This window comes from Melopsittacus undulatus, chromosome 5, assembly GCF_012275295.1.
Source record: "Melopsittacus undulatus isolate bMelUnd1 chromosome 5, bMelUnd1.mat.Z, whole genome shotgun sequence".
Taxonomy (NCBI): Eukaryota; Metazoa; Chordata; class Aves; order Psittaciformes; family Psittaculidae; genus Melopsittacus; species Melopsittacus undulatus.
In genome coordinates this window covers 42,429,940-42,455,732 of record NC_047531.1, presented here as the reverse complement: position 1 = coordinate 42,455,732, position 25,793 = coordinate 42,429,940, and the positions used below count along the sequence as shown (strand labels likewise).

Below are 25,793 nucleotides of genomic sequence, written 5' to 3'. Positions count from 1 at the left end.
GCAACACTCTGTATATTAAGCACCAAAGGCTGGTGATGCTCTGTCCACAGCAACCAAGATCATGCTCTTCAAGAAGCTTTTCCTTGCTGTATGCAAGCAGACCAGCTGCTTGATGGTGATAAACTTAGGGACACAGAAGGTATGTCTTTTGCTGAAGCTTTGAGCTACGTCAGCCTTCTGGGAGGAGGTTTTATCGCTGAGTGTGCAGTCAGATCATTCCATCAGGGTGCTGAAGCTGCGTGACTGCTAGGAAATAGCAGCTCCCATTACATTTTCTATTTCTGCTTCTCTTCTAGCCTGGATCCCTGCCGTTACAGCTTCAAGGTAACAAACAAAGGACGACGCACCCATCTACTCTATTGGAGAACAGAAGGTTTCACTGTGTTTCACCGGCATGATCGTCTCCCTCCCATCAGTAACACCAAAGGCAAGGTTTCCTCCCAGGCCCCCAGTCCTGCCTGCCCTGTGTTTAAGCTTCAACCAGTGAGGGCAGAGCTGATGCCTGGCAAGACAGTGGAGATGCTGCTGGAAGGCTCCTCTAGTACTCCGCAGGTGAGTTCCCTATGAGGGCTGAGCCTTCATTGCCAGATCACTTCTTCTGCAACCCCTTGACATTTGCCTGGGCAAATGAGCAAATGCTTTCAATAAGCTGTGGCATTTCAATAAAATGCCACAAGTTACTGTGGCAGCACCAGTTGCTTTCCTTGTTGGCACCATCAGTTGCTAAGGCTTTTTTTGTGTGCTCATAGCTTCCATAAACCCAACTTGCTGATACCAAAATGTGGCCTACAGGAACTATTGCTAAGTCAGGGGCAAACAGCAGGTTACAGTTTCTCATGTGCCAAGGCAGGAAGGAAGGGCAGAGAAAATAAGTTATGCTTAAACTAGGAGCACAAGCAAAAAGTAAATTAAAAAATGCAAAGTGCTGTTATCTGGGAAAGCAGTGAGTAAAACAAAAAACCCATGAGGGAAGAGAAGGAGTATCTGTGAGCAGCATAATTTTTCCTCTGTAGACAAACATGGGCAGAGAGGACTTGTCTAGCACTGAGTCCTGGAGAAGAGAAATTAACATAGTGTGCCAGCTCTAATGATCAGAATGACATTCATCCATGTGTGAGACTGTTCCTAGGGTTCATTGTAATTGATAGCTTGACTTGTGTCAGTATTTCCAGAACAGTTCATCCCAGTCTGTCAGCCAGCCCCGATGTCCCAAGGATCTTGCAGCACCCTTGGGGTGGCAACTCTGAGATTTCAGTAGGGTCACTGGGTATTCTCCTCTCTGGTCCTGTCTTTCCAGGAGAAATCCAACTCCGCAGAGGAGCTGCCAGCTGACTCTGGTGTACATTCCCTAGTTCCAGGAGCACTGGGCACAGATGTTTAAGCAAATATGGAAAAAAATCTGCATTAAGCTCCTGCTGCTACTAGTGTTTGAAAGGTGTTTCGAAGGGTTGCCTCAGTGGTAGCTTGAGGCGGGCTTGATTAGTCACCATGCAATGGGACTGTCCTATGCAGTTCTGAGTACAGAGGTTTTGCTGAAGAGGGAAGAAGGTACCAGAAAGTAAATAAAGTGGTTAGGGTACTGATAAGAGTGTCTTGCCTGGAAAATTAAAAAAGCATCTGTGAGCTCAGCTGTGGCTACCTGGCTCCTGCAGTCAAAGACTCTTCCCTGGTCTTGAGAACTTCAGGTTGGTCACAAGCCCAGCTCCCTGTATTGTGTGTGAAACACAGATGATTCTGAAGCCTGTAGGCTCTGAGGAGGAGTCAGGCTGTGGTGGTGTATCAGAAGGAAGAGTGAGTATCGTGGTTTAAGCCCAGGCTGTCACTCAGAAACCACGCAGCCGCTCTCTCACTCCCCCAACTTTCTCCCCACACTCCCGGAGGGATGGGGAGGAGAATCAAAAGAATATAACTCCCACAGGCTGAGATAAGAACAGTCTAGTAGCTAAGGTATAATCACTACTGCTAACACCAATAATAATAATAATGATAAGGGAAATAACAAGGGAAGAGAATACAACCTCTCACCACCCATGAACCGATACCCAGTCTGATTGAGCAGTGGTCTAACCCTTCTGGGTAACTGCCCCCAGTTTATATAGTGGGCACAACAACAGGAATACTTCTTTGGTTAGTTTTGGTCAGGTGTCCTGTCTCTGCTTCCTCCCGGCTTCCCCTCCTCCCTGGCAGAGCATGAGACTCACAAAGTCCTTGGTCAGTGTAAACATTACTGAGCGGCAGCTAAAAACATCAGTATTATCAGCACTGTTCCCAGGCCAAAATTCAAAAACACAGCACTGCACCAGCTAGTAAGGAGAAAAATGGCTGCAACTGCTGAACCCAGGACAGTGAGTAATTAAGGGAGGAAACATTGAAACCATGAGAAATCAAGTAAAAAAGTCTTGAATGTAAGAGGATCCAGCTTAAGCAGAGGGCTTTCATGCAAAATGCAAAACATCTCTTTCCTGGGGAAGTTTGTCTTAAAACCAGCTCTAGGAGGGCACATTACACCCTAGGAAGACAGGCTGGTTATTGGCATTTTTCCCATGGATCCTTTCTGCCAAACTTCCAAGAGAGGGTTTGCTGGTATTTGTTAGTCTTTCTATCAGCTGTTTCCCTTAATATAGTTTTCAGTTGGGTTTTGGGTTTTTTTCTTGTTTGTTTTTTTTGTTTTGTTTTGTTTTTTTTAATTAGTTCCTACAGCTTTCTGTAAGTATTATGTGTAGCAATGGGGCAAATGAAACCAATAAACATATGGGGTAGATATTATTACAGTTGTAGGCAGCACATGACTCATGAGTGCCTTTTGTGGCTATTGGGTTGTAGCATTAGGAACATCTGAGTGCAGAATCAATAGGATGCAGCATAGAAAGAAAAAAGATGCTATTGAGGAGACCAACGATTATAACTTTATGTCAGTAACAGGGTCCATGGGTGATGAACAAATGGAGTATTTTTTTCTGTATGCCCTGATAACACCCACTGGGTGACATGTCTCTCTTGCACACAGGTGGTGAAGGAGCGGCTGCTGTGTCATGCCATCGTGGGGAACACAGCAGGAAAAATCCTGATCATGAAAACAGATGTCATGTGTGAGTTCATTGCTCCCATTCTGCAAATGTCCACTAGAGAAATCACCTTCCGTGTAGAGAAGGTAAGTCTCTGAATTGCATCCTGGCATTTACTGGTGTGGCTGATGACTGAAAGCCCATGGGGTGTGTATGCTTTTGTGCAAAGGAAGAAGTTTCTCCAGCTTTGGCTGTTGATTTGAGCTGGACCGAGCTTTTGCCATGAACACCGAGATCATTATCTCACTCCTCTGGGGTTGTGGACAGTCTCAGTTGCTCTATTCTACCTTTCTTTGAAGAACCCACAGATGCCCTTCAGCTGCAGTGTTGATAACACCAACCCAAAACAGGTGCCCTTCAGTTTCTGTATCCCAACTCCTGCATCATATTTCCCACTTCTGTGAGGTGTCTGAAAAAAGAGAAGATATTTCATTATTTAGTTTCTGCATTTTCAAGTCTCTCCTCTGGTTCCCCAGCTTCCAGAGAAGCACAGAATCCTGTGACAATGCAGTTCAGGTCTAACTAGAATCACAGAATCATAGAATAGTTAGGGGTGGAAAGGACTTTAAGGTCATCTATTTCCAACCCACTGCCATGGGCAGGGACACCTCACACTAAACCATGTCACCGAAGGCTCTCTCTAACCTGACCTTGAACACCACCAGGGATGGTACAACTTCCTTGGGCAACCCATTCCAGTGCCTCACCACCCTCACAGTAAAAAAATTCTTCCTTATATCCAATCTAAACTTCCCCTGTTTTAAGTTTGAACCCGTTACCCCTTGTCCTATCACTACATCCCCTAATGAAGAGTCCTTCCCCAGCATCCTTATAGGCCCCCTTCAGATACTGGAAGGCTGCTATGAGGTCTCCACACAGCCTTCTCTTCTCCAAGCTGAACAGACCCAACTTTCTCAGCCTGTCAAAAGCAATTAACAGAGGATAGTTACAATCCATTGGGCCTAATTATTATGCTCTGATTTATTGAGTGCTGTGACACTGCAGCTGTTGGATAGCTATACATCCAGAACTAGTTTTCTAAATACTGTCTAGTTTATAGAAACCATGCAGGAAGCCCAGAACAATGCATAGACAGGAAGAAATAGCTTAGGCTGAGCATAACTTTGAGGCTACAGACACCATGTCACTGTAGCAGGAGCAGTAAGTTGCAACCAGACTGTTGTGGTTTCTGGCTGGCTGCGTGTACATTTCAGTGCCCAAAGCTCAGCTCAGGCTGCTGCAGATTCTCCACTATGTAGAGCAAATTCTACAAGCAAATGCTGCTTGCTCTTCTCCTCTGAGTAGCATCACTGCTTTTATGAGGCTGCTAGAGCTGATAAGGTTGTTAGAAATTACCATATGTGAGTAAAAATCATCTTGTGCCATTCTGGCCAAGAGAGGATACAAGATTGGAGACAGACTGAGTTCACTTTCTGGTTTTGATCTTGTTCAAGCAACTGCCTCCTGTACAGGTCCTACTCTCTCATCTGTAAGAAAGACTGTTTCCCTGTCCATTGGGGGATGCTCTGGTTTCTAAACATGAAAAGCTTCTGATATATTTAAAGAAAAAAACCTTCTATAAGGATAGAAACTAACTAACTTTTAGGGTGAAACATTTTAAACACATCTGAGGCTTATAGCCTGAGTTCAGTATTTTTTCCTTGTCTCCTGTTTCTGTAGCAACCCAGTGATGTCCTTACTCTGCAGTATAAGCCTCTTTCTATAAAAAACATCTCATCACTGCCCCTCAGCATGGTCCTGGCCTTAGGACAACCCTTCTCCATCTGCAGTGCAGACCAGCAGCCCCTCCCTGCAGACACACAGGTGAGCAGCTGTGGACCTTCCTGCTGGTGGGGTTTGAAGAGGAAGGAACGTGGTTATGGATCTCTGCTTGGAGGTCCTCTAGCATGGAAGTGTATTCTGTAGAGTCTGCAGTAGACTGGCTTGAGCTAAATCAGATTTGAAACAAGCTACTGATGGAAAAAAAATATCATCTATATTGGGAAGATATGTCTTGTCTCTAAAACATGAGGAGAAGGGAGCAGGCAGCTAGATCTAGGCAAGTTGTGTAGTAAAGGTGTCTCTGGGAAACCACCCCAGCTCTCCAGCAGCCATCCTCAGATAACCTAAGGAGCAGCCTGCTCTCTTTGAGGGCAGCTTTGCCTTTGGGTAGGCTGAGGATGCTCCTCCAGCTGCTGCCTGGCTCCTGCCCTGGTGTCAGTGGAAGGTGTTGGACATGGACTCTGCTAGACATGTATTGTTGTAGGTGCAGCCACCATTTCTGTGCCCTGTCAATGACTAGCCCCTGCAGGGGTGAGACTGAAGTGCTGATAAAAGAGTGCCCCTAAAGTCAGGGCAAAAAGCCCTGGCTTTCCAGAGTGCTGATTTGGTTGTGCATTTAGCACATAGTCTCTGCAGATCCATAATTCAGGAGAACAGTGTTTATTTCTCTTTTATATTGATGCAGAGCACAGGAATGTTACCCTGAGATAGATAGTTTCAGATGTAAGTGTGGTGGTTGCAGTCAGTCACTCACTGTGAAGAAAATGAAGGATGAACTGAGGAGCCCACATTGGGGTCACACATTGCACATTTACCTTTTTCATGCTATCAGACCTTGGGACTTCATCATACTGGTGATTAATACTCTATCTACTTGCAGCCAGTGAAGCTGGGCACAGAGGAGGAACTTCATCTCTGCATCAGATTTAACCCTGCTTATGGGGAAGATTTGAGTAGCCGGACAGTAGAGAAGGCTCTGAAGATACAGTTTCTCGAGCATCCTCATCAGGAGCAGGTCACGGTTCGGGGAGAAGTCTACTTCCCGAATCTCCTTATCCAGACCACAGCCCTGGACTTTGGCTGCATCTTGAATGACACTGAAGATGTGCGTTATGTCAAGATGACCAACTGCAGCCCGCTTCTTGTCCAGTACCACTGGTCATTCCTGACAGACAGCCATAGGAACCTCATTAGGTATGTGCACCTTTGCCCTCTCCTTGAAGCTCTTCTTCCTGGTGTCCTGTTTGTAGTTTGCAAACACCAAGGCCATTTGCCTGATCTGGCAAACTGTTTTCAATCTTCCCTTGTGGAAACAGCACCTGCCATCTGTGGTCAGGCTCAGGGAATAGGTGATCTCCACTAGTTTGATGCTGGAAAGGAGACACTTTTCTCCAGCCATGTTGGGAGGGTAAGGCACTGCTAACACTTTTCACATAGCCCTTCTGCTTTATCTCTGGAGCTACAAAGCCATGTATAGGCACTTGGACAAGCAGAGATAAAACATGACCTCTTTTCTTTTCCTGCCAACCCTATTTGTTGTTATCTCATACGAAGATCCTACACAGGCACGGCCACCAGAACGATATACTGCTGCCTCAGTCTCTTGCTCTGCTTTGCTGTAGCCCCTGTACTGGTTCCGGGGGGAAGGAAAGCTGGTGTGGGAGACTGCTTTCTCAAACCTCGGCCTGAGTTTTTGTCTGTTAAAATACATATCACATTCACAAAAGAGCTATATAGCAGTTTACAGTGAAATGGCAGGTTCTGCTGCGTCTTTAGGTACATCTGTAGATGCTGGTGGGGGCGCTTGTCTGGACATTCCCTGGGAAGCAGGACCATTCAGCACTAGCCTGTGGTTTCCAAGCCCAGGAACAATCTTGCAGTCATGCTGAAGCACATCTATAAACACATTTCTAGTGGTTTCTCTCACTGTGGCCTCTCTGCATAGTACAAAATCTAGTCTTGGCAGTTTTCATTATGGTGGCAAATTGTTTTTCCATAATGCCGTAGGAAACTGAGCAAAGTGTTGCTGTTACAAATAATAGAGATCATTGAGAAACAGTTTTGTTTAGGGAAGGTGACCTGTTGGGAGCTGAAAAGTAGCTATGGCTCTGAGGAGGGCCTGGGGGAGAAGACTAGGGTACTGGGGTAGTCCATTCTCAGCTAGGTCTTACCAACTCACAGGTCTTTAGTGTGGCCCTTCTTGATGCATGACAACTTCAAGAACACACCTTAAAATGCAGAGTTGAGTCTGAAAAAGCAGATAAAGTGAGCAGGACTGTAAGCTCTGCTTGGAGTCCTCTGCTATTTCCTAGTAAATTAGATGAGGGTTTAATAACAAGCAAAAGAGAAAATCTAATTCTGATGATAGAACAATGCATATATTTTTTAAAAGCAGAGAAACAAACACATTACAGTGAAACCTGTGTGGAATTAATTTCCCCTGGTGCCACTTGTTGGCCAGTTGCCTCTTTATCTTTACTCTTATTTTTTTATTAGAACCAAGTTAGAGTTTTGGAAATGTAAATGCTAATTCAATTTTCAGCTTTTATTTGCCCCTACTCTGCTTGAATTGGCTTTGCTGGACCTGAGCCTGCAGGTGCTCATTCTTTGGTAGATGCCAAGTCACCCAACTCAGCTGCATTATTGGCAGTGGAGGGTCCTGGATAGCTTACCAGGATGGCAGCCTCTGTTCCAAAGAGTTTGACGTAGCCCCTTTGCTGGTTCAATAGCAGTAAGGATTCCTCTTTCCCTGGTGTCAATCCACCTGTGCTTCCATTAAATTCCCTCTGTTAATTCCTGGAGGCATTTTGTCTTACCTGAGGGCTGTCTGTGTTGGGTAAGATGTGCCCAGAGGGCTTAGCCCCTTCAGCTTTAGGCAAGCCTGCTTATGATGAGAGGCTCCTTGTCTCAGTTATGATGGTGGATGTACTTCCAGGCCTTCTGGCCCATCTGGTTTAGGATGGGTCCTTCTCTGCTCCTTGCCTTCCTCCCTGAATTCACAACCTTGGCCTGAAAGTACTGGAGGATGCCCAGGAAGTTCCAATTTATGTCACAGAAAGAGCTACCTAAAGCCTGGGCTGATGCTGAATGTCTTATCTTTCCCTTCCTTCTCCTTTTCTGAGATACCTTTTCTTCAGTGCCAGGAAGATATCTGTTCCCATGGGGTCAGCTTTCTACTGACAACTTGGATTCTTCACTGTCTTTCTTTTCATGTTACACTTCTTGGTAATTCATTTTGACTTTTCTACCACTGGAAAAAGCCCCTTGTTCTGCTTTGTGCCTTTCCACAGCTTCTCACTAATCACATCATCTCCCAGCACTGGGTCTCAGAGGGCTTCTACTTTAGAGTGAAAAGTATTGTTGTTGTCCAGTCACCATAGTCTTGTGAAGTTGCCTCAAACCATTCTATAAAACTAAGGTAATTTAATAAATTATTATGTTTTTTTTCCATCTTGGGGGTTTACCTTTCCTCAGGGGTTGTTACTTACCCACAGTATTTATCACAAACCCCTCTAAGAGCTGTGGTTTCATCCTGGAGGATGGGTCACACTGGAAGGTTTAGGACAGCTGCTATGATGACAGCCAGACCCATGCCCTGAACTTGTCCACAGCTGGAGGCCTTTGAGGTGCTCCTGTTGGTACCCCTACACTGCAATCATTTCCTTTGTCACCAGGTAAAGGTAACATTCAGCTGCTGGTTGCCCAAAAGCACCACTGTCACAGCTGAGCTAAATTTATTTCATCCTGTGCACCTCTACGTGGTGCTTGACAAGCCACACCTGGAATCCTGTGTTCAGTTTTGGTCCCTGCTATACAAAAAAGATGTGGACAGGCTTAAGAGGCTCCAGAGAAGGGCCAGAAAGATGACAAAATGACTGGGAAACTGCGAAAAGGCTGAGAGAGCTAGGCCTGTTCAGCCTTGAGAAAAGGAGGCTCCAGGGAGACCCTACTACTGTGCCCCAGTACTTTAAGTGTGTCTTTAAGAAGATGGAGACTGCCTTTTTACAAGGAGTCACATGAAAAATACAGGGGGTAATGGGCACAAGTTATTCTTGGGGAGATTCCGACTGGACACTAGAAGAAAGTTTTTCACAATAAGAACAATCAGCCAGTGGAATAATCTCCCCAGGGAAGTGGTGGACTCCCCAACACTGGACACTCTTTAAGATTTGGCTGGACAAGGTGCTGGAACATTTAGTCTAGGTCATGTTTTGCTAAGAAAGGTTGGATCAGATGATCGTTGAGGTCTCTTCAAACCTGTGATTATGATTCTGATGCAAATACCCAAGTTAGTGGCTGCTAGAGGTGTTGAGCAGTTTGGTCACCCATCAGTGCACCCCAAGAGGTATTAAGGTACCTCAGCTGAGAGGAGCAAAGATTGCACAGGTGGGACCATAGATTGGCCACACTTTGCAGGGGCAAGTGAATGCCTTCCTCTCCTCAAGCCCTGCTTCATTCTTCCACATGGACTTGTTTCCAAGGTCTTGCTTAGGGTCCACATAAGGTCCCAGCAGCAGACAGAGGAAGGGCTGCAGAGGAGCTCATGTGGGCCAAGTCCTTGCATGTGGTTGTAGGAAGGACAAGTAAGGTGGGATCCCTTGGGGGTTAAGAAGAGCAGAGCCTCCAATCCAGAAATGAAGAACAGCCTTAGCTAATAAGCTGCAAAGTTAATGACAAGTATTCATTACGGAATATATAATTAAAGGCACAGAATTCCCATCTGGGAATGAAGAGTCCAGGTTGTTGTAAAAATTCTGCCTTGTTTGACTACAGGAGGAACACTTGCAAATGGGCACAGTGAGAAGCAGGCCTGGTTCGAGTGTGTCCCTCCATGTGGCATTAGAAATGCAAGCAGAGTTCCTGTGAGCACCTGCTGCGATTTAAAACAGGGAACATAATCCAGGTCACCTGGGAATGTTTGAAAATGTTAAACCATCTACCTTTTACTGTCAGATATTGCTCAAATGATCAGCTTGGCTCTGTTCATGAGTGAGCTGTTGAACCGCTTTGCTCAATCATTTGCCCAACTGGTCTTCCAGCAGTTTGTGTTTAGAAACTGCTAGGGGAGGTAATTGCACTATTGGTAAGTGCCACATGGGTGTCAGCCTGGTTTCAGGAGAGCTGCTGCCTTTTTAGCTTGAGGTGCAGTTAGAGCTCTTGCTTTGTAGCCAGGGAATACCTGTGGCACAGCAGGGAGCTGAACCTTGTCATGATTTGTAGTACCTTAATTAAAAATGACCAAAGCTTCTTTCTGCAGAGTATCAGTCACTGGTGCTTTGGTGCTCACCAGAGATTAAAGGGCTGTTTAATTGTGAGTCTCTGCCTGGAGCTGCTTGACATGTCTTTCTGTGTTGCCTTGCATGTATGTCCCATGCTGGGCTCCATGGTGTTCCTACATGGTGCTGGGCTCTGTTGGGATCAGGCCACAGCAGGCTGTGGGCTCTATCCCTCTTCCTGCCTGATGGCCCTTGGAAAAAGCCGTGGGCATCGCAACTTGCTTGTACTGATCTGAAGCTACGGATGATTGTCAGGGGAAATATTCAAGGTAAATACTTAGTAGAGCTGCAAACTGTTTCGCTTTCGGTCTCTGGGTATGGTCTGTGACAGTGCGTGCTTTTAGGAGGGCACTGGTGGGTCAGTACTGGCTCATCACTGTCTGGATCTGACCATTTGTGTCTTAGTCTCACCTTTTTGCACCTTTTACTTTCCTGGTGCGCTTTCTGCCTCCCCACAAGGCATTCAGCTCTGTCCTTTTTAGTGCCTTATTGCAACCAGTTGCCAGCTGCCTGCAACACTGCTATACCAGTATCATCCCCAGGCACCCCCAAGTGCTGGCCCGCTCCATCCTGGTTTTGGAGCTTCCGGGTCAGACCCATTACTTAGCTCACACCACCAGTGACCACAGGGACCACATCCTGCTGAGGGGCTGCTCATGCAAGCTTCCTTACCTCCCACTGCATGTCCATGATTGAAGTTATGTTATTTTTCCAGGTACAGCCCTCCAACATCTAAATTTTTCACTGAACCCCAACCACTGAAGAAGGAAACCTCCTCGGAGCACTCAGCACCTTCAGAGAGCAGTTCCAGGAGTGGAAGTGTAGAGGAGCCAACTGAATCCCTGGGAGCAGTGGGAGATCCTATCCAAGAGCCAGCACATGCAGATGACTACCTGGAAGCAAAGGTAGATTTCCTTGTACTCCTCTCGCTTGCACTGTATCCTTCAGCTTCCCTCCCAAGAGTTGTGCTTGTGCCAACCTCCCTTTTGCTGCCCTGAGAGCTGGCCGAGCAGCAGGGCTAGTGGTTGGGCATGGGTCTTCAAGGGAGGAGAAATTAACAGAATAGTTTTGCTTGGAGAAGCCCACTCAGATCTTACTGAGCTGTGTGGAGTTTGGGGTTGTTTGGGGTTTTTTTTTTTTGCCTTTTTTTTTTTGGCTTTTACAATATAAAACGGGCTTTTGTCTGCATTGTGATGTGAAAGCTTCCAGTTTCCTTCCTGTGTCAAGCTCTGCCAGGTATTAATCTCCATGCCTCATCTTCTCACTGCCAACGAGAGCCACCCATTTTCATGTCTTTGTGTTCACCTGAGACCCAGTATTGCAGCAACAGCCACAGAGCTGTCTTTTATAAAATAAGACTTTGTAAAGTCACTGTCTCTTCCTCCTAGCATGGCCTTTGGAAAATGGTCTTTGATCTGCTGACATTTCCTGGTGAGCCTTGGTGCTTTAGAGCTTGACCTTGATGCTAGTGGGAGCTGATGCCTTGTACATCATCTTGTAGGAAAATCTGCTTCTGGGACAATAAAAAGGGATGTAAGAAAGCATGGGAGATTCTGAAAGTGCCAGTGTTGGCATTAAGTTCGAGGAGAGGGGTTTCACCTGCTCACCTCCAAATATCAGTCATTTTAACATCATAAGTCTGCACATATTTTCTCAATCAAGAAAAAATGATACCATGTAGATGTAAAGAACAGTGTGGCTGACTGTTTTCAAATAGAAGCATGTAATCATCTTCATTTCCTGCTTTGTTGCCATGTATGCACAAATAAACCAGGGAAATTCAAGTGGATATGGCTAAGTAGGATCTGAAATTGCTTCAAAGGATACATCTGGATTGCAGCTTCATCTTCTCTTTATGTCACTGTATCAAGGCAATATGCATATAACCTCCCTGGGGAGATGGGAGACCATAGGCCTGGAAAAGATGTGAGCTAGCATCTTTGGGAATATATACATAGTAAAACTTTGCCAGGTTTGAAAACATGGAGATGACAGAAAGAGCATTGAAGCATGAGAAGACTCATCCCTCCCCAGTGCTTCATCTACTTCGGGAGATGTAGCTTTTGATTGGGTCTAAGGATGTCCTGTAAATATTCTCACAGACTCTGCTGATGTCAAGACCCCAGCACAAAGCACTTTTTTACTGAAGAAGCAAGTGTTCTTTGACTATAAGAGAATCATGAAGCCCTTGCTTATAAATAGGGGTCAGAAGCCCAGGGACAAGCTTCCCTTTGAAAGATGGCACCTCTGAGGTTAAAAACCAGCTCTCAAGGGCTGAAAGACATAGAAACATCTCTGTCTTCTTCAGGAAGGTGTCGTTTGAGAAGAATGGCCCCATTGGAGATCCTCAGCTCTCCAGCACTGAGGAGTGTATGAGATGAAACTTAAGCAACGTCTGAAATTGGATAGTTGTGCCAAGCACTTCCTGAGTCCTTATTTTCCTGGGTTTGATACTTCTCACTTGCAATTATGTTCCTGTTTTTGTCATGGAGGAACTAACCTGTCCATCCGTGGGGGTTTTGGATGTGTTCCTTGGAGGTGTGAGTGAAACCGGGCGGGCACAAGCGTGCAAAATGCCCTTGAGGCCTCTGCCAGGAATGAGCGCTGGGTACCCTAGCTTTCTCATGTGAGTCTGTGTGTAGGAAGTATAAATGGAGCCCATGTCTTATCTGTGGATGGGCTTGGACCTACACTCAACTGGTGGTATGGACATAACATACTTGATTTTCACTTAGGTCCCATCTTGGCTGTACCTGGCTTGGTGGGGTGGTGGAGCCTGCAGCAGAGTGGTCTTACTCAGACCAGCCAGCTGCTTACTTCAGCCCATGATGCTTGTTTTCCAGCTGCTGCCATCCACTGCTGAGGAACCGGAAGGTGCTGCAGATCCTCCGAGACCAGTGGAGATCAAGAAATTGGTCCAGTTCATGGAGACGGAGCCCCTTGCCATGGGAGTGGAGGAGGTAAGTGGGAATCTATCTTGCTTTCATGTTTCCAGTGTGACACAGTAATGTAGCCATCACTCACACTGGTGGCCCTCTGAAGTGCTCACAGAGTGGCCTCACATCCCTCTAGGTGCATCGCATGGCACTGCTGAGGTTTTTGGAGAGGCCATGTGGGACGTGTCATAGGGCTGACCAAGGACACTTCCTGTGTAGCACCTATGGAAGGCATTATTCATCTTGTTACTCATCAAGTGGGCAGCAAAAAATTTCTGCAGTAGCTTTTGCTGTACCACCTTGAGAGAGCAGGACGCAAATCAGAGAGAGACTGGAAAGCACCAGGAGTCAGATGAGCTGGGCTGGATCCAACCCCCAGCTCTAAGGGCTCTCACCTCCCAGTCTTGTGGTTTTCTGAAGGCAGTAAAGAGTGTTTTTAAAGGCAAGTTCTGCAACAGAAAGGATTTCTTGTGGCCAGGAGACATCACATATTATTTTAATGTAGTGTATTAATTAATGCATTCATTAGTGAGTATGCAAGAAGATTTTTTAAGTGGAATGAATGCAGGCTGAGATTAGGATGATTTTTGCCTGTGTCTGAGGAAAAGGCCACTCCAGTCATGTCTGTACTTTGCTCCACACCATGGCTACTCTTCTACATCAAAAAACCATGCTCAACATCTCAATCTCTCCTGCCCTGCCTCCAGGTTTTTGATGTCCTGCCACTGTATGGTGAGCTGCAGCCAGGTGAGAGCCAGGAGGTCACGTTCACCTTCTTTGGCCACGCAAACATCATCGCCCGTGTCACGGCACTCTGCAGGGTGGAGGGAGGCCCGACCTATGAGGTGATGCTGAGTGGGGAGGCTTCACTTATCAGCTACTTCCTAGACATCACAAAGATCGACTGCGGGCTACAGGTACCACATGCTTCTCTTGGCAGAGGGCCTTGTCTCAAAATTGTCACTGGTGGCTTCCTGCCCACATAGGCCTAGGGCTCTCTCCCCTTTTCAGCTATTTTGCTTGTTCTGCGGCTTGGAAGTCCAACTTTTGAGTGATATGCCCTGCCTCCTAGCTGTTTTTTTAATGACCATTGCTGCTCCAGTGATAAAGTTGGGAATTCTTCCTCTTCGAGGTAATTGATGCTGCTGTTTGGGACAGGCAGGATCCCAGTGGTGATCTCCAGAGGGATGTGTCCCTCAGACATCCATTTGCTGATCCACTCCTGAAGCCGGAGGTTCAAGGAGATGCTCTCTTTTAATGCTCTTGATTAATCAACAAAACAAAGGAGGGAGGAAGTTAACTTAGCTTCCACTCACTGGAGAGAATGTCCCAGACCAATCCCCACTTTACTTCTTTTCAATTGAAAACCACACAGATATTTCCAGCTGTTGGCCCTGTATGTGTTGCCCTGTCTGTGTTCGGTTTTGCTTATATTTTGTTTACAAATACTTGTGTGTAGGTGCCTTTTCTTCTGAAATTCCTTGATGCCTCCTTCTTTGTTTCAGCTAGCCACTAGATGACATCCTCAAGTGCAGAGGGGTTGTATTCCCTCGTTTATTTGTTACTGAACCTCTGCATGCTGCTATAACCATCTGGTCTTATGTAGGGCTAAGAGGTATCCTATTGCTGTGAATTCTCCAGGTTAACCCAGGAGACTTAAGTGTCCATTTCTCCTTTGCACTCCCTGCTTCTGTGCTGTGTTCATTTGCTTTGAATGCAGTGAAAGAGGGAGCAGATTCCCAGCAGCAAACCTGTGTCTGTAACTTCCTGTTCCTCTGTCCTCTTTTCAGCTGTTTAATGAAGTCATCAAAGCAGAGGTCACTCTGCACAACAGCGGGAAGCTGGGATTCACCTTTGTGGTGCTGAGCCCGAGCACAGCCACTGCAGCCAGCCCTCTGCCTGGTGTGCCCCTGGTGGTGCCCAGCACAGTGAGTACCATAACCCAGGCCCTGTGTCAGGCTGCCAGGAGAGGGTTATAGGGAAAAAAAGGGGGAAAGGAAAAACGCCAAACATAAAACAAGCCAGGAGAGATAGGGCTATGATCAGTTGCTGCTTGGGGCAGAGGTCAAGCAAGTGCAATCCTAATAGATCCCCTTAATGGCCTTGGCTGGCAGGCGGCTCTGCTGTCGTACAGCAACCACTAGCAGTAAGCATGAGGTGCTATGAGAGCTCTTCAAACACCAACCACTGAGCTGCTGGTTGTGTGGCACTGGAGCTAGACAGTGCTCATCCTTAGGAGTGTCTCCTTACCTAGGTTGTGTGATGAGAATGGACTTATTCCTTGTCCCTGCCTGTAACAAACACTGCCTGCCCATGCCAGCACTCAGCAGCACTTAAATACTCCCTTGCTTGGGCATGAAGCTCCTTTTCCATAAATTGTAACAGCCCCTGTGCTGGTCTGCCAGTCCTCCAGCTTTGCTGCTCTGCTTTTGCTGTTTTCTGCTCAGTTTTGGGCAGTGTGGGGGCCAGGGAGGAGCAAGGCTGGGATGGCAATGAGAAGAGTCTGCAGCATCACAGCTTCTCAGTCCTGACCTTTCTGTCTGAACTGAAGCAGTTTTCCTATCTTTATCCCCTTCTACAATCAAAAGAGGAAGCTAAATGGCCAAATGGCTTTCTGGATAGACTCCTGCACCCTTGGAGTAACCAAGGTGTTACTTGGAGATGTTGGGAGATGTTTGGTTGGGGTCATTAATAATGTCTCAGGCCCTTCTACACCAACCTGTGAACCACTGGTGTGCTTGACAGGAGCTGCTGGCCCTGCTGAGAGCACAGGCTCTTCACTCATCTCCCATAGTGGCTGGTAAAAGAGCTTTTGTTTATTCTGTGTGGCTCTTGATAGCAGAGGCTAAACCCCATCAGCAGAAGAGCTGTGTTCATGCTGAGCAAAGGGCAGGCTTGCACTGCAGGAGTACAGCCTTGTGAGCCCTCTGAAGGACACACTTCATCCTGTTGTAGGAGATCAGAGCTTTTGGATACATGAAAGCTAGAATGTGGTGATGTCTGACATTTATATATGAGAACCTGTCTTGTCTTCTCAGCATGTCTATCATCTGAGCCATCCCTCCACCAAACCCTCTTATGCATTTCCTCTTCTCCTGTGTCCTGCAGGGTTACATTGGACCTGGCAAGGAGCAAATGCTGAAAGTCTATTACCTGCCAGGAGTGCCTGGAGTCTTCTACAGGAATTTCCATATCCGAGTGGGTCACCTGGAACCAGAAGAAATCTCCCTGAAAGGAGAAGGTACCTTTCCTAGAATCCACCTGGACCTGCCCAGGAACATCACAGGTGAGCACTGCCTGTCTGCTCCCCAGGAAAGTCCCCTGTTTTTTCCCCCATGTCATATAACCATAGCACAGCTCTTACCCACCTCCACCAGTCCTGGAGGTTGCTTCTTTAGTCTCTGGTAAATGAGCCCATGTGGGCCTGCCCCAGGAACCACACCGCAGAAGCTTGCTGGCCTATCTGTCAGAGGCCTGGAAAGATGATGGTTAGACAGAAAAGCTTGGGAAAGATGTAATAGAGGCTGGCTGGGATTTTGACAGGGTTGGATTTGTATCACATTGCAGGAGATGAGGTGCTCCTGTGTGGGGAGGAAGATGGTGGGGGGGCGAGTATCAGGATTTGGAGCAGAGCAGCAGCATCATTTTTCATAGATTACTTGAAGAGTTTGTTTCTGGGAGAGGCCAGTGTCAGGGCAATAGGGCTTCCCAGTTTAAATGGGAATGGCATTAGGCCCATGCTCCTATTTGTGATATTTTCTTTCTTCAGGAAATGAAAAATATGAGAAGATTCTCAAAGAGGTGAAAGAGAAGATGGAAAAAGCCAGCCAGCAAGATGAGGCAGCTGTTCTGGAGGAGGCTGTGGCAGCAGAGCCAGCCACAGACAATTCAGGCATTGTGGTGAGAACAGATACTACCCCATTGCCACATGCCACCTTCTCCCTGTGTCACTAGGGCCCCTTGCACTCCACAGCAGGCTTCCTAGGGCTCTGCAGGCCCTTGGGACCTCACTGCCCACCACTGGCCATAGTCTGTGTGAGCTCAGCATTGCTCCAAGGGCTGCCCACCTCTCAGAGTTGTCCCTCCCAGAGATGCACCTGACTACTTCCTGACTGTCTCAGGGACATATCCTGAAGGGGGTGCTCAAGCGATTGAATTTATGGAACTTTGAAGGAGGTGCAGGTCATTGCTGGGGTGTTTGTTGCTCTCAACACAAGCCCTGACAGTTTAGAGAGCTTAAAAGCAGCAGCCTGACTGTGCCCTGGAGCTGTGCTGTCAGTGTTTGTCTTCATGAGATGCCAGCTTTATTGGGGTTCCCTTTTTCAAGAGAGCTTTTGTCCAAGCTGCTTTGTCATTGGCTGAGAGTAGGCAAATACTTGGAGCTCTGAAAGGTTGCTGGCTTGTCTGTCTGTTTAGCCAGATCAACTTTTATAACTGGGCAGGTGGAGATGCTGGAGTTCATTTCTCTTGAGATAAAGTGCTAAGAGAGCAAGTGTCACAGACACTGAGCAGCGACACAGGAGGACTTCCATTGTCCCTCTCAGAAGCAGGGTGGGATCCTCCAGAGACAAGCAGGGTCCTTGGGTGCAACTGTTGCTAACCAGCCACTGTCTTTCCTCAGTTGGATGCTCAGCTGCAGATGCAGATGGAGCAGATGTTGATAGAGGAACATGCTCTGGAACAGCAGAAAGCTGTCACCTCCAGTTTCCCAGAGGAGACTGCTTTTGACCGGCGTGCACGTCAGAGGCTTCTCAAGTTAGTAGGGACTCCTCTGTTCTATCTCCTGGTGCCCCGAGGGTAACACCCAGCAGTGCAGCCCTGTTCCTGAGACTTCCTTGTGTCTATGGAGCTGGGAATAGCTGGGGACTTCAGAAAGGCTCTGAGCCCCATAATTTTGACATGCTCCCTCTGAGCAGCTCAGTGTCCTCACTTCCACAGTGCCACTTCCACAGCTTCTGGGTCCTGTTCTTGGAGCTGAGGGGGTCCAGTGCAGACTGTCTAGGCAGCACAGCTACCATCCCTGCTGGCCAGCTCTCAAAGAGTCTACTCAGAGCTGGCATCTTTGTTCCAACTAACAGACTGCACTAAGCAAAAAGAGCAGGGAATTACACAGGCTGACAAACCCTTGACAAACCCTAAAATCAGGTGGCTTGAAAGCTGTGGGACTGCAGAGCTTACCAAAGTAACTTGGCCCTTCCCTTTGCTCTTTGATGGTAAGACATGAGCACGGTAAGTTCCAGTTCAGGACAAAGATGCTTTGCAAAACAGGTCATGTACGTGCTTTCCCAAGGGAGATTGCTTTGGAAAAGGACCTTCCCATGAATGTTGTAGGTGTTGATTACTGCATTCACCGATGCTGCTTTGGGGACAGATCTGGTTGCTGAGCAGTGAAAATTTCCCATGCAGGCAAATCTTACGATGAGGTCCTGGGCTGTACACCAGGCTTAGCAACTTCACTGAGACCAGTGGAGGTCCAGTGGACTTAACTACAGTGGCTTTTCATAGCAGAGGAACTGTGTCCAGTATGCATTTAAAAGTAATTTTATTATGGAGTCCCATTGGTAGCTGATAAAACCTAGGACCTTCACTCCCCATGACCTAGTCTTATTACCAGGTTGTCAGACCTTGGGTTTTATGAGCTTGAGTTGAGTTTTTACAGCACTGAATACAGAAATATCCACTGTATTTGCATCTTCCACCCTCTTGGAAATGTAGCCAGGCTGTGTTTTAAAGACTCTTTTTACTCCTCCTTTCAGAGCTGAGCTGCCAGAGTACATCCTGGACTTTGGCTACATCATTCTTGGTAACATCCGCACGTACATTGTGAAGATCACCAATACCGGGCACTTCCCTGTGTCCTTCCACTTCAATGTACATGTCCTGCGTGACACAGGTAACCTGTGCTGGAGAGACTTCATGTGGGCTTGAAGGAGACTAGCTTAAGACACTGGACATGGGGAGGGTTTTGAGTGCTTTCTTGTATAGCTTTTTCCTCCATAGTACCTCCTGCTAGGTGCTTTAGAGCCTGAATTCTGGCCAGCAGTGCTCAGAGACCTGGCCTGCCTATGGCTCTCCTAAAACTTCATTGCAGGGGCTATATGGGCTGATGACCTTGGTCATCTCTCAGCATCTTCTGCTCTTGGATGCTGTGCGCATCATCTGAGTTTCTTTGTGCACTCTGTGGGCTTGTGTTGCAAACAGATGGGACCCTTTGTGGTTTGGAAGTGCTTTGTTTAGAGTTCGTAGTGTCATATCACTTATGTTCAGCCTTAACTGAGAAAACAATCTGTGAGATCCACTGATATATCAAAACAGGCTTCCAAAACAGGTCTTCAGGTAAAGCTGCAGTTCCACTGAACAGTGACTTGCTGTCTTGGAGAGGTGGTCAGGTGTCTCCTCTAAGTTGTTGTCCAGGGAGCACCACAGCATGGAGGTATCTTAGTTGGAAATTCCTTCCCTGAGATGCCTCATAGAGGAATTGTTGGAGGTCCTCAACTGATATGTTACTATGTGAACTTTGAATTTTGGCTGTGAAAACCCTTTCTCCATGAGTGGTGACAGGGGAGAAAGAGCAGCAGGTTTCTCTGGAGATGCAGAGGGGACTTTCACAGAGCTGACGGCCAGGACACCTCTATGGCCTTAACATGTTTTCTGTTGCTTACATATCTCAGCTTTTTTCATCTGTTCAAGGATTCAGTGTGGGACTGGACCGTGTGAAGCACCTGCCCTGCTGTGAGACTGAGACATTCGAAGTGCGCTTCGACCCACAAAGTGCCAACCTGCCACTGGGAGAGGTGGACGTGCTCCTGCCCATCAAGGTACTACAACTTTGGGGACAGGCAGCAGGTTGGACACAGCAGCAGATGTCACCTGGTCTCTGAACTAGATGCTCTGTCCTTCACTAGGTCACAGGAGGCCCCACATTTCACATCCGCCTCCGTGCCAATGTGGCTGTGCCATCCATCTGTCTCTCCAGGGACAGACTGGAATTCTCCGCTGTCCAGCATGGACAGTGCCAGGAACAAACTGTCCAGCTCCATAATCCGCTCCAGATCCCCTGTAAATGGTTCATCACCATGAAACAGTCTGCTGAGAAGGTAAAGCACAGACAGTGTTTAACACATGACTTCATGGTTGGGTTTTCTTCTCTTGCCTTTTCTGCCCCTATGACTGCCTTGGGCTGCAGCTTGTTTGTGGAAGCCTTTGAGGACAGAGATCAAGGCTGATTCGCTTTGCTGTTTGTTAGCTGATGCTTCACTTCTCTGCCACCTTCACCCACTCCTTCTCTGAGGACAGTGCCTCCCCAACTGCCTGCCCTGCCTACATGTTTTCCCTCCAGTTCCAGGCTGTGATGGCCACATCTGGTTTGGGTGTGGGATGCTCTCAGCACCTTGCCATTATCTCAGAGCACGGCAGCCACAGAGGGTGTGTCCTCACAGACCAAGAAGGCCTCACACAACTGGTTTCTATGCTCCAGGTGGACAAACATTTGCCAGTAGGACTGCATCAGAAGCTGCCTCAGAAGTTGAAGGCTGAGCCCTGTGTCTTTGAGGTGACGCCGTTGGCTGGAACCCTTGCTCCAGGGCAGCGATGTAACGTGCAAGTCAGGTTTTCACCCACAGAAGAGGTGAGATTGGCAGGTGTCAGCCCCAGGAGGTCTGGCAGGGCAGCATGGTCAGTAGAGCCCAGCGCAGGGAGCAAGAGATGAGGTCTGCCTCCACAGAGATTTTGACAAACCCTGTACCCACCGTGCCTCAGTTTCCCCTGCAGCACAGTCTTCTGAGAGTCACTCTGAAATCCCCATGGGGAGTTTACACAGAGAGCATCAGGGTACTGCATGTGTCTGCCTCTGAGCAGATGGGGGAAATCTTCCCATTTCCAATCATCTTCCCTCTTATGTGGGCCTATTTGCAGGCTACAAGACTCTGGTGCAGAGCATGTGGCATGCTCACAGGTGATATCTCTGGAAGGGCCAGTCTAGGCTAATCCTGCTGCTGGTACTAGCAAACAAAGCACCCTCAGACACCTTCCTGGCTATGGCAAGACTCTCAGAATACCTACAGGAGTATTCTGCCAGCAGTCCCTGTGCCCTCTGACCCAGCTTACTGCATGTTCCCATGCAATCTGGGAGTCAGCTTAAATGATGGAGCATTCCCAAAGACGAATTTGCTTGTGGCCACTGTGACTTGGCAATTGAGTGTGTAACAGTATGGACACAAGTGCTTCCATGCCTGGTAACAGTCCCAGGGATCTTTTAATTGGCAATAGAAATGAACTGTCTTGTGTCTGACATTGACCAGAGCCAAACACTGAGCAGAGAAGACAACCAGTATTTCTAGCCAGTGAGAGCTCATCTGCCTCTTTCATATAGCTGATGTTTGCCTCATGCAGCAGTCCAGGACTACGTCTGGGCAATGTAACCCTGAGGACCTTTCTCATGAGCATTATGGTCCCTCATGATGAGGTAAAAACATCTGATAGACCATTTTGCATCCAGTTACACTTCACACTTCACACCAGGACTCATCCCAGTTACTCAGAGCCAGCATGCAGATGCTGTAGCCTGTGCTATAGGTAAATACCTGTTTTCCGTTCATCTCAGAGGTACTGGTAACACCTTCTGACCTTGGGGCAAAGGTTGAATTGGAGGCTCTGTCACCTGGGATTTCATGGAGGAGCTTTCTGCACTTCTCTCTTTGCAGAAGACCTACAAAAGTGAGATGCAGATTAACATTTGCCAAAACAGCCAGCACCTCCAGCTGCAGGTGCTGGGACATGGTCTGGAACCACGGCTGGAGTTCAGCCCTTCAGTGCTTGAGCTGGGACCGTTGCTGCCATACAGCTGTGGGGTGGAGGGGACAGTGGTGGTGAAGAACCCATGTCAGTTCCCCATCGAGTTTTACTCACTGGAGTTCGATGAGCAGTACCTTGCTGAGGAGGAGGTGAGAGTCCCCATGTGCCTGCTCCCATAGCTTCACAGGGCTCCAGCATTCTCAGGCTTCTGCCAGGGATATGGGGACAGTCCCCAGGGCAAAGTCTGGTGACATTTCAGGGTTAGCCAGCATTGCTGGCAGGCTGTAGAGGGGCTTAGATAGTCAATGTTGTTGGGAGGAAGGAATGAGAAAGGAGGCACGTTGGTTGGGGGGTCTGTTCATGTGAAGAAGGTCAAGAAATGCATCCTGTACATGGTTACTCCTTATGCACACAGATCTTGCGGATGCTGAAGAATTACAATTATCACAACACCTTGTTGCTGCCTCCACGTGCCCCGGGTGAGAGTTTACCCCCAGAGGTGCTAGAGTACTATGAGGAGCAGAAGAGGCTGCAGGAAGAGCAGGAAAAGTCCAAGACTGGGGAACCAGCAGGCCAGGACAATGGTGAGGGTTTGATATTGGCTGTCCTGAGTGTGGACACAGCAGACTTTATTATCCATAGGAAGCCCATGCTTTCATCAGCTGCTTGTTGCCCAGCTTGGTTGGGGAATTTCTGGCTGAATATCTGTGGCTTGTAACACAGCCTCTATCAGCCCCGAGTGCAGCCAAAACAAGCTTATATCTGTCTGTTGTAGACTGTCCCCCTCAACCACAAAGAACAGGATTGGATGAGTTCTTCAGCCAGTAGGACCAGGTGTAATATCACCAGCTATTTTCTACTAGCTCCTTCCCAGCAACAAAAGCACAAGCTCAAAATTCCCTGAGGGTAGAGACAGCCTGGACAGGCTTCTCAGTGCCTCAGAGTTGTCCCTCCTTGGGAAACTTTCCACCTTTGGCATGTGGCTGTGCAAAGTGGCGAAGGGCAAAGAGCAGATTGCCAGGCTGTGTTCACCCTCTTCTTTTCTCCCTGTGTTCTTCCTCAGCAAACACTGAAGATCATAGAATCATAGAATAGTTAGGATTGGAAAGGACCTCAAGATCATCTAGTTCCAACCCCCCTGCCATGGGCAGGGACACCTCACACTAAACCATATCACCCAAGGCTTCATCCAACCTGGTCTTGAACACTGCCAGGGATGGAGCATTCACTACCTCCCTGGGCAACCCATTCCAGTGCCTCACCACCCTAACAGTAAAGAATTTCTTCCTTATATCAAGTCTAAACCTCTGCTGTTTAAGTTTCAACCCATTACCCCTTGTCCTATCACTACAGTCCCTGGTGAATAGTCCCTCCCCAGCATCCCTTTAGGCCCCCTTCAGATACTGAAAGGCTGCTAAGAGGTCTCCACGCAGCCTTCTCTTCTCCAGGCTGAACAGCCCCAACTTTCTCAGCCTGTCTTCATCTGGGAGGTGCTCCAGTCCCCTGATCATCCTCGTGGCCCTCCTCTGGACTTGTTCTAACAGTACTGTGTCCTTTTTATGTACGGTTCCCATCAGATCAAGGAGGAAAACACTCTGATGGGATCATTCACACCAGCTCAACTCGTAGCTCCGTTGTTCCCTTCTCCATTTTTGATGAAAGCCAGTCCAACAAGGTGGACTCTAAATCTGTCTGTGGAGAAGAGGAGGAGGAAGGTGTTGAGAGAATACACAGGACAGGTAATAACCTTAAGCTCTTTGCCTCTTTTATGTTCTTTGTGGCAAAAGGGCCTAAGTGGAGGATTTCGGTGTCACCTGCATCCCTTCACTGCAGGCTGGTGCCATCTTTGCTCCTGTAGACCCTGAATACACTCTTGCAAATGAAGTCTGTAGGATCCTGAGAAGAGTCTGGGGCAGGGTCGAGTGAGAGGCCAGGGAGGTTTTCCCCAATTTTTTCCAAATAAACACTTTGCCCCCAGAAGCTCCTAGGATCAGGATGATGCTGTTCCCTTTCCTGGGCAGTGCACCTCACCTGTTGTCCTACATGACATTGCAAGTGGCGATGGCTTTTGTTGACCTAGGGTCAAAGGCAGAAGCTCTTTGTAAATGCTGTTACAGTGAATTCAGAGCCCAACCATATCTCCCGTGTAAGGTGTAACATTCCTAAAGCATCCAGCTTTTGGATAATTGTTTCATCCCCAAATGGAGCCTCCTTCACCAGCATCTAGGGCAGACCCTGATCTGCACAAACCTAAAGGAACCTTGGGTGTGACATTGGTGTCAGCAGTCTTCTCTCCCAGGATCTGAGGGGATTGGAAGGATGGTCAGGATCTAAGGTAGGCAGGTGACTGACTTTTCTGTCTTGTTCTGCACAGCAGAGCATTGGCAAAGTACCACCAGCAGCAAGGAGGCCACAGGAGAGCTGGACAACAACCCTGTCTTTAGGGCCATCGCCCGTCACCTCGGCATTGATACCTCTGCAGAAGGGTGTGCAGCCCGAAACCGTAGAGGGATTGTCATCATTGTCCATGGGGCACCCCTGACAGGTACTTGAGCTGCAGCCCTTGGCTGCAAGGAAGAGGAAGGGTGGAGGGACAGGACAGGAGAGATATATTCTGTTGGACCATGGTGCTCAGTTAACCATTTGAAGTGAAGTGAGGTGAGCCATAGCTCTGCTGATACGTGAAATGGTCACAGACCTTTGCTGAGCTGGTGCAGGTGGTGTGGTTTGTCTTGTGTCCATACAGTTAGGCTCTCATTCCCCCAAACAGGGGGCAATGTTGCTGTTGCTTCATGAGACCACACTGCCTAGTTGTCCATGTTGCCTTATGGGAGCAGTCCCAGCCCATGCTGACCCCTAAACCATACCTGGATGTTGCACAAGACAGTTCTGACCAGCACAGGCTAGCAAATGGTCTTGAGGGGTCGGGAATAGGGCTTGAAACAATGTCCTGGCTCAGGCCTGGGGTCACCACAAGTGACAAAGTCCTCAGCTGAACATGAGGTGGAGATGATCCACCTGGTTCTAGAATTCAATGCTTCTAACCATGCTCAAGTTGCTACCCTCACAGTCTCCCTGAAAAAAAGGGCACTTGTTTTCCAACTGTCCCTGAAATTGAAATCCTGTCTGGGGGATTTCCAAAGCCTGACCTTGAACATGCCTCACATGCAAGTGTCACCAAGCAGTCTTCCTCTCTCTCTCAAGGAAAGACAGCAGCAGCAGTTGCCCTGTCCAAGCGTTACGGTGCTGTCTGCTTGTCCATTGACGCTGTGGTAAAAGAAGCCATCTCGAGCAGGAGCAGCTTGGCAGGGCTCCGCGCCCGGGAGCTCTGCATCAGGGCTGCCATCGAGCAGAGCCAGCAGGAGACAGAGGGTGCTGGTAAGGAGAAACGTGGGACACAGAGCAGCACTTCGAAACCCACCATGACCATCTGCTTGTGCTTGCTCCATAGAAGAACTTTGAAAGCCCTTGGGTCTCTTCAGGAACATGAGTGCAGCATGTACAAATGCAAAACAATTTCTTAAAAAAAACTCTGGTTATTAAAAAAAATAATACATATTTTAAGCACTCAGACGGGCACTTTTACTGCCTTTGGCTTCTTGGCACATACTCCTTTCTGTAAGAGAGGTGAAGCACACCTGTATCTTTCTCAAAGTTCTTGTATTTCCTCAAAGCTGAATCCAGCTTGCTCCTCATGGCCACCAGACAGAACTGATGCTTACTTGGAGGAAAAAGCCCTTTGAAGTGTCTCATTAAGCACTGGATGACTGACTTAAGAGTATGGCTTCACTCATAAGAGGAAGGGAAGAATAACCTCACAGAGGAATTTCACATGGGACACATGCTGTATATAGCAGAGATTACTCCAGAGCTTTCCCTATACAGCCAGTCAGGTCACACAGCTTATATATGTTGAGCTGTTCTCCATGCAAGACTGGAGA

The 25,793-nt window shown here is 47.7% G+C and overlaps 1 protein-coding gene across 1 annotated transcript in view; it reads left to right on the top strand.

The window, feature by feature from the left end:
- The window catches only part of LOC101880493 (HYDIN axonemal central pair apparatus protein), a 110,043-nt gene that overhangs the window by 41,987 nt on the left and 42,263 nt on the right, over window positions 1–25,793 (top strand). Inside the window, exons 18-37 of the mRNA XM_034063205.1 lie at window positions 297–552; window positions 3,008–3,151; window positions 4,746–4,889; window positions 5,728–6,041; window positions 10,839–11,028; window positions 12,967–13,083; window positions 13,767–13,976; window positions 14,850–14,987; window positions 16,168–16,345; window positions 16,829–16,959; window positions 17,681–17,814; window positions 18,816–18,952; window positions 19,750–19,877; window positions 19,965–20,156; window positions 20,537–20,686; window positions 21,762–22,001; window positions 22,268–22,463; window positions 23,430–23,591; window positions 24,230–24,397; window positions 25,057–25,230. Of these exons, the coding sequence (XP_033919096.1) occupies window positions 297–552; window positions 3,008–3,151; window positions 4,746–4,889; window positions 5,728–6,041; window positions 10,839–11,028; window positions 12,967–13,083; window positions 13,767–13,976; window positions 14,850–14,987; window positions 16,168–16,345; window positions 16,829–16,959; window positions 17,681–17,814; window positions 18,816–18,952; window positions 19,750–19,877; window positions 19,965–20,156; window positions 20,537–20,686; window positions 21,762–22,001; window positions 22,268–22,463; window positions 23,430–23,591; window positions 24,230–24,397; window positions 25,057–25,230 (3,503 nt within the window). The remainder of the gene's footprint in view (window positions 1–296; window positions 553–3,007; window positions 3,152–4,745; window positions 4,890–5,727; window positions 6,042–10,838; window positions 11,029–12,966; window positions 13,084–13,766; window positions 13,977–14,849; window positions 14,988–16,167; window positions 16,346–16,828; window positions 16,960–17,680; window positions 17,815–18,815; window positions 18,953–19,749; window positions 19,878–19,964; window positions 20,157–20,536; window positions 20,687–21,761; window positions 22,002–22,267; window positions 22,464–23,429; window positions 23,592–24,229; window positions 24,398–25,056; window positions 25,231–25,793) is intronic.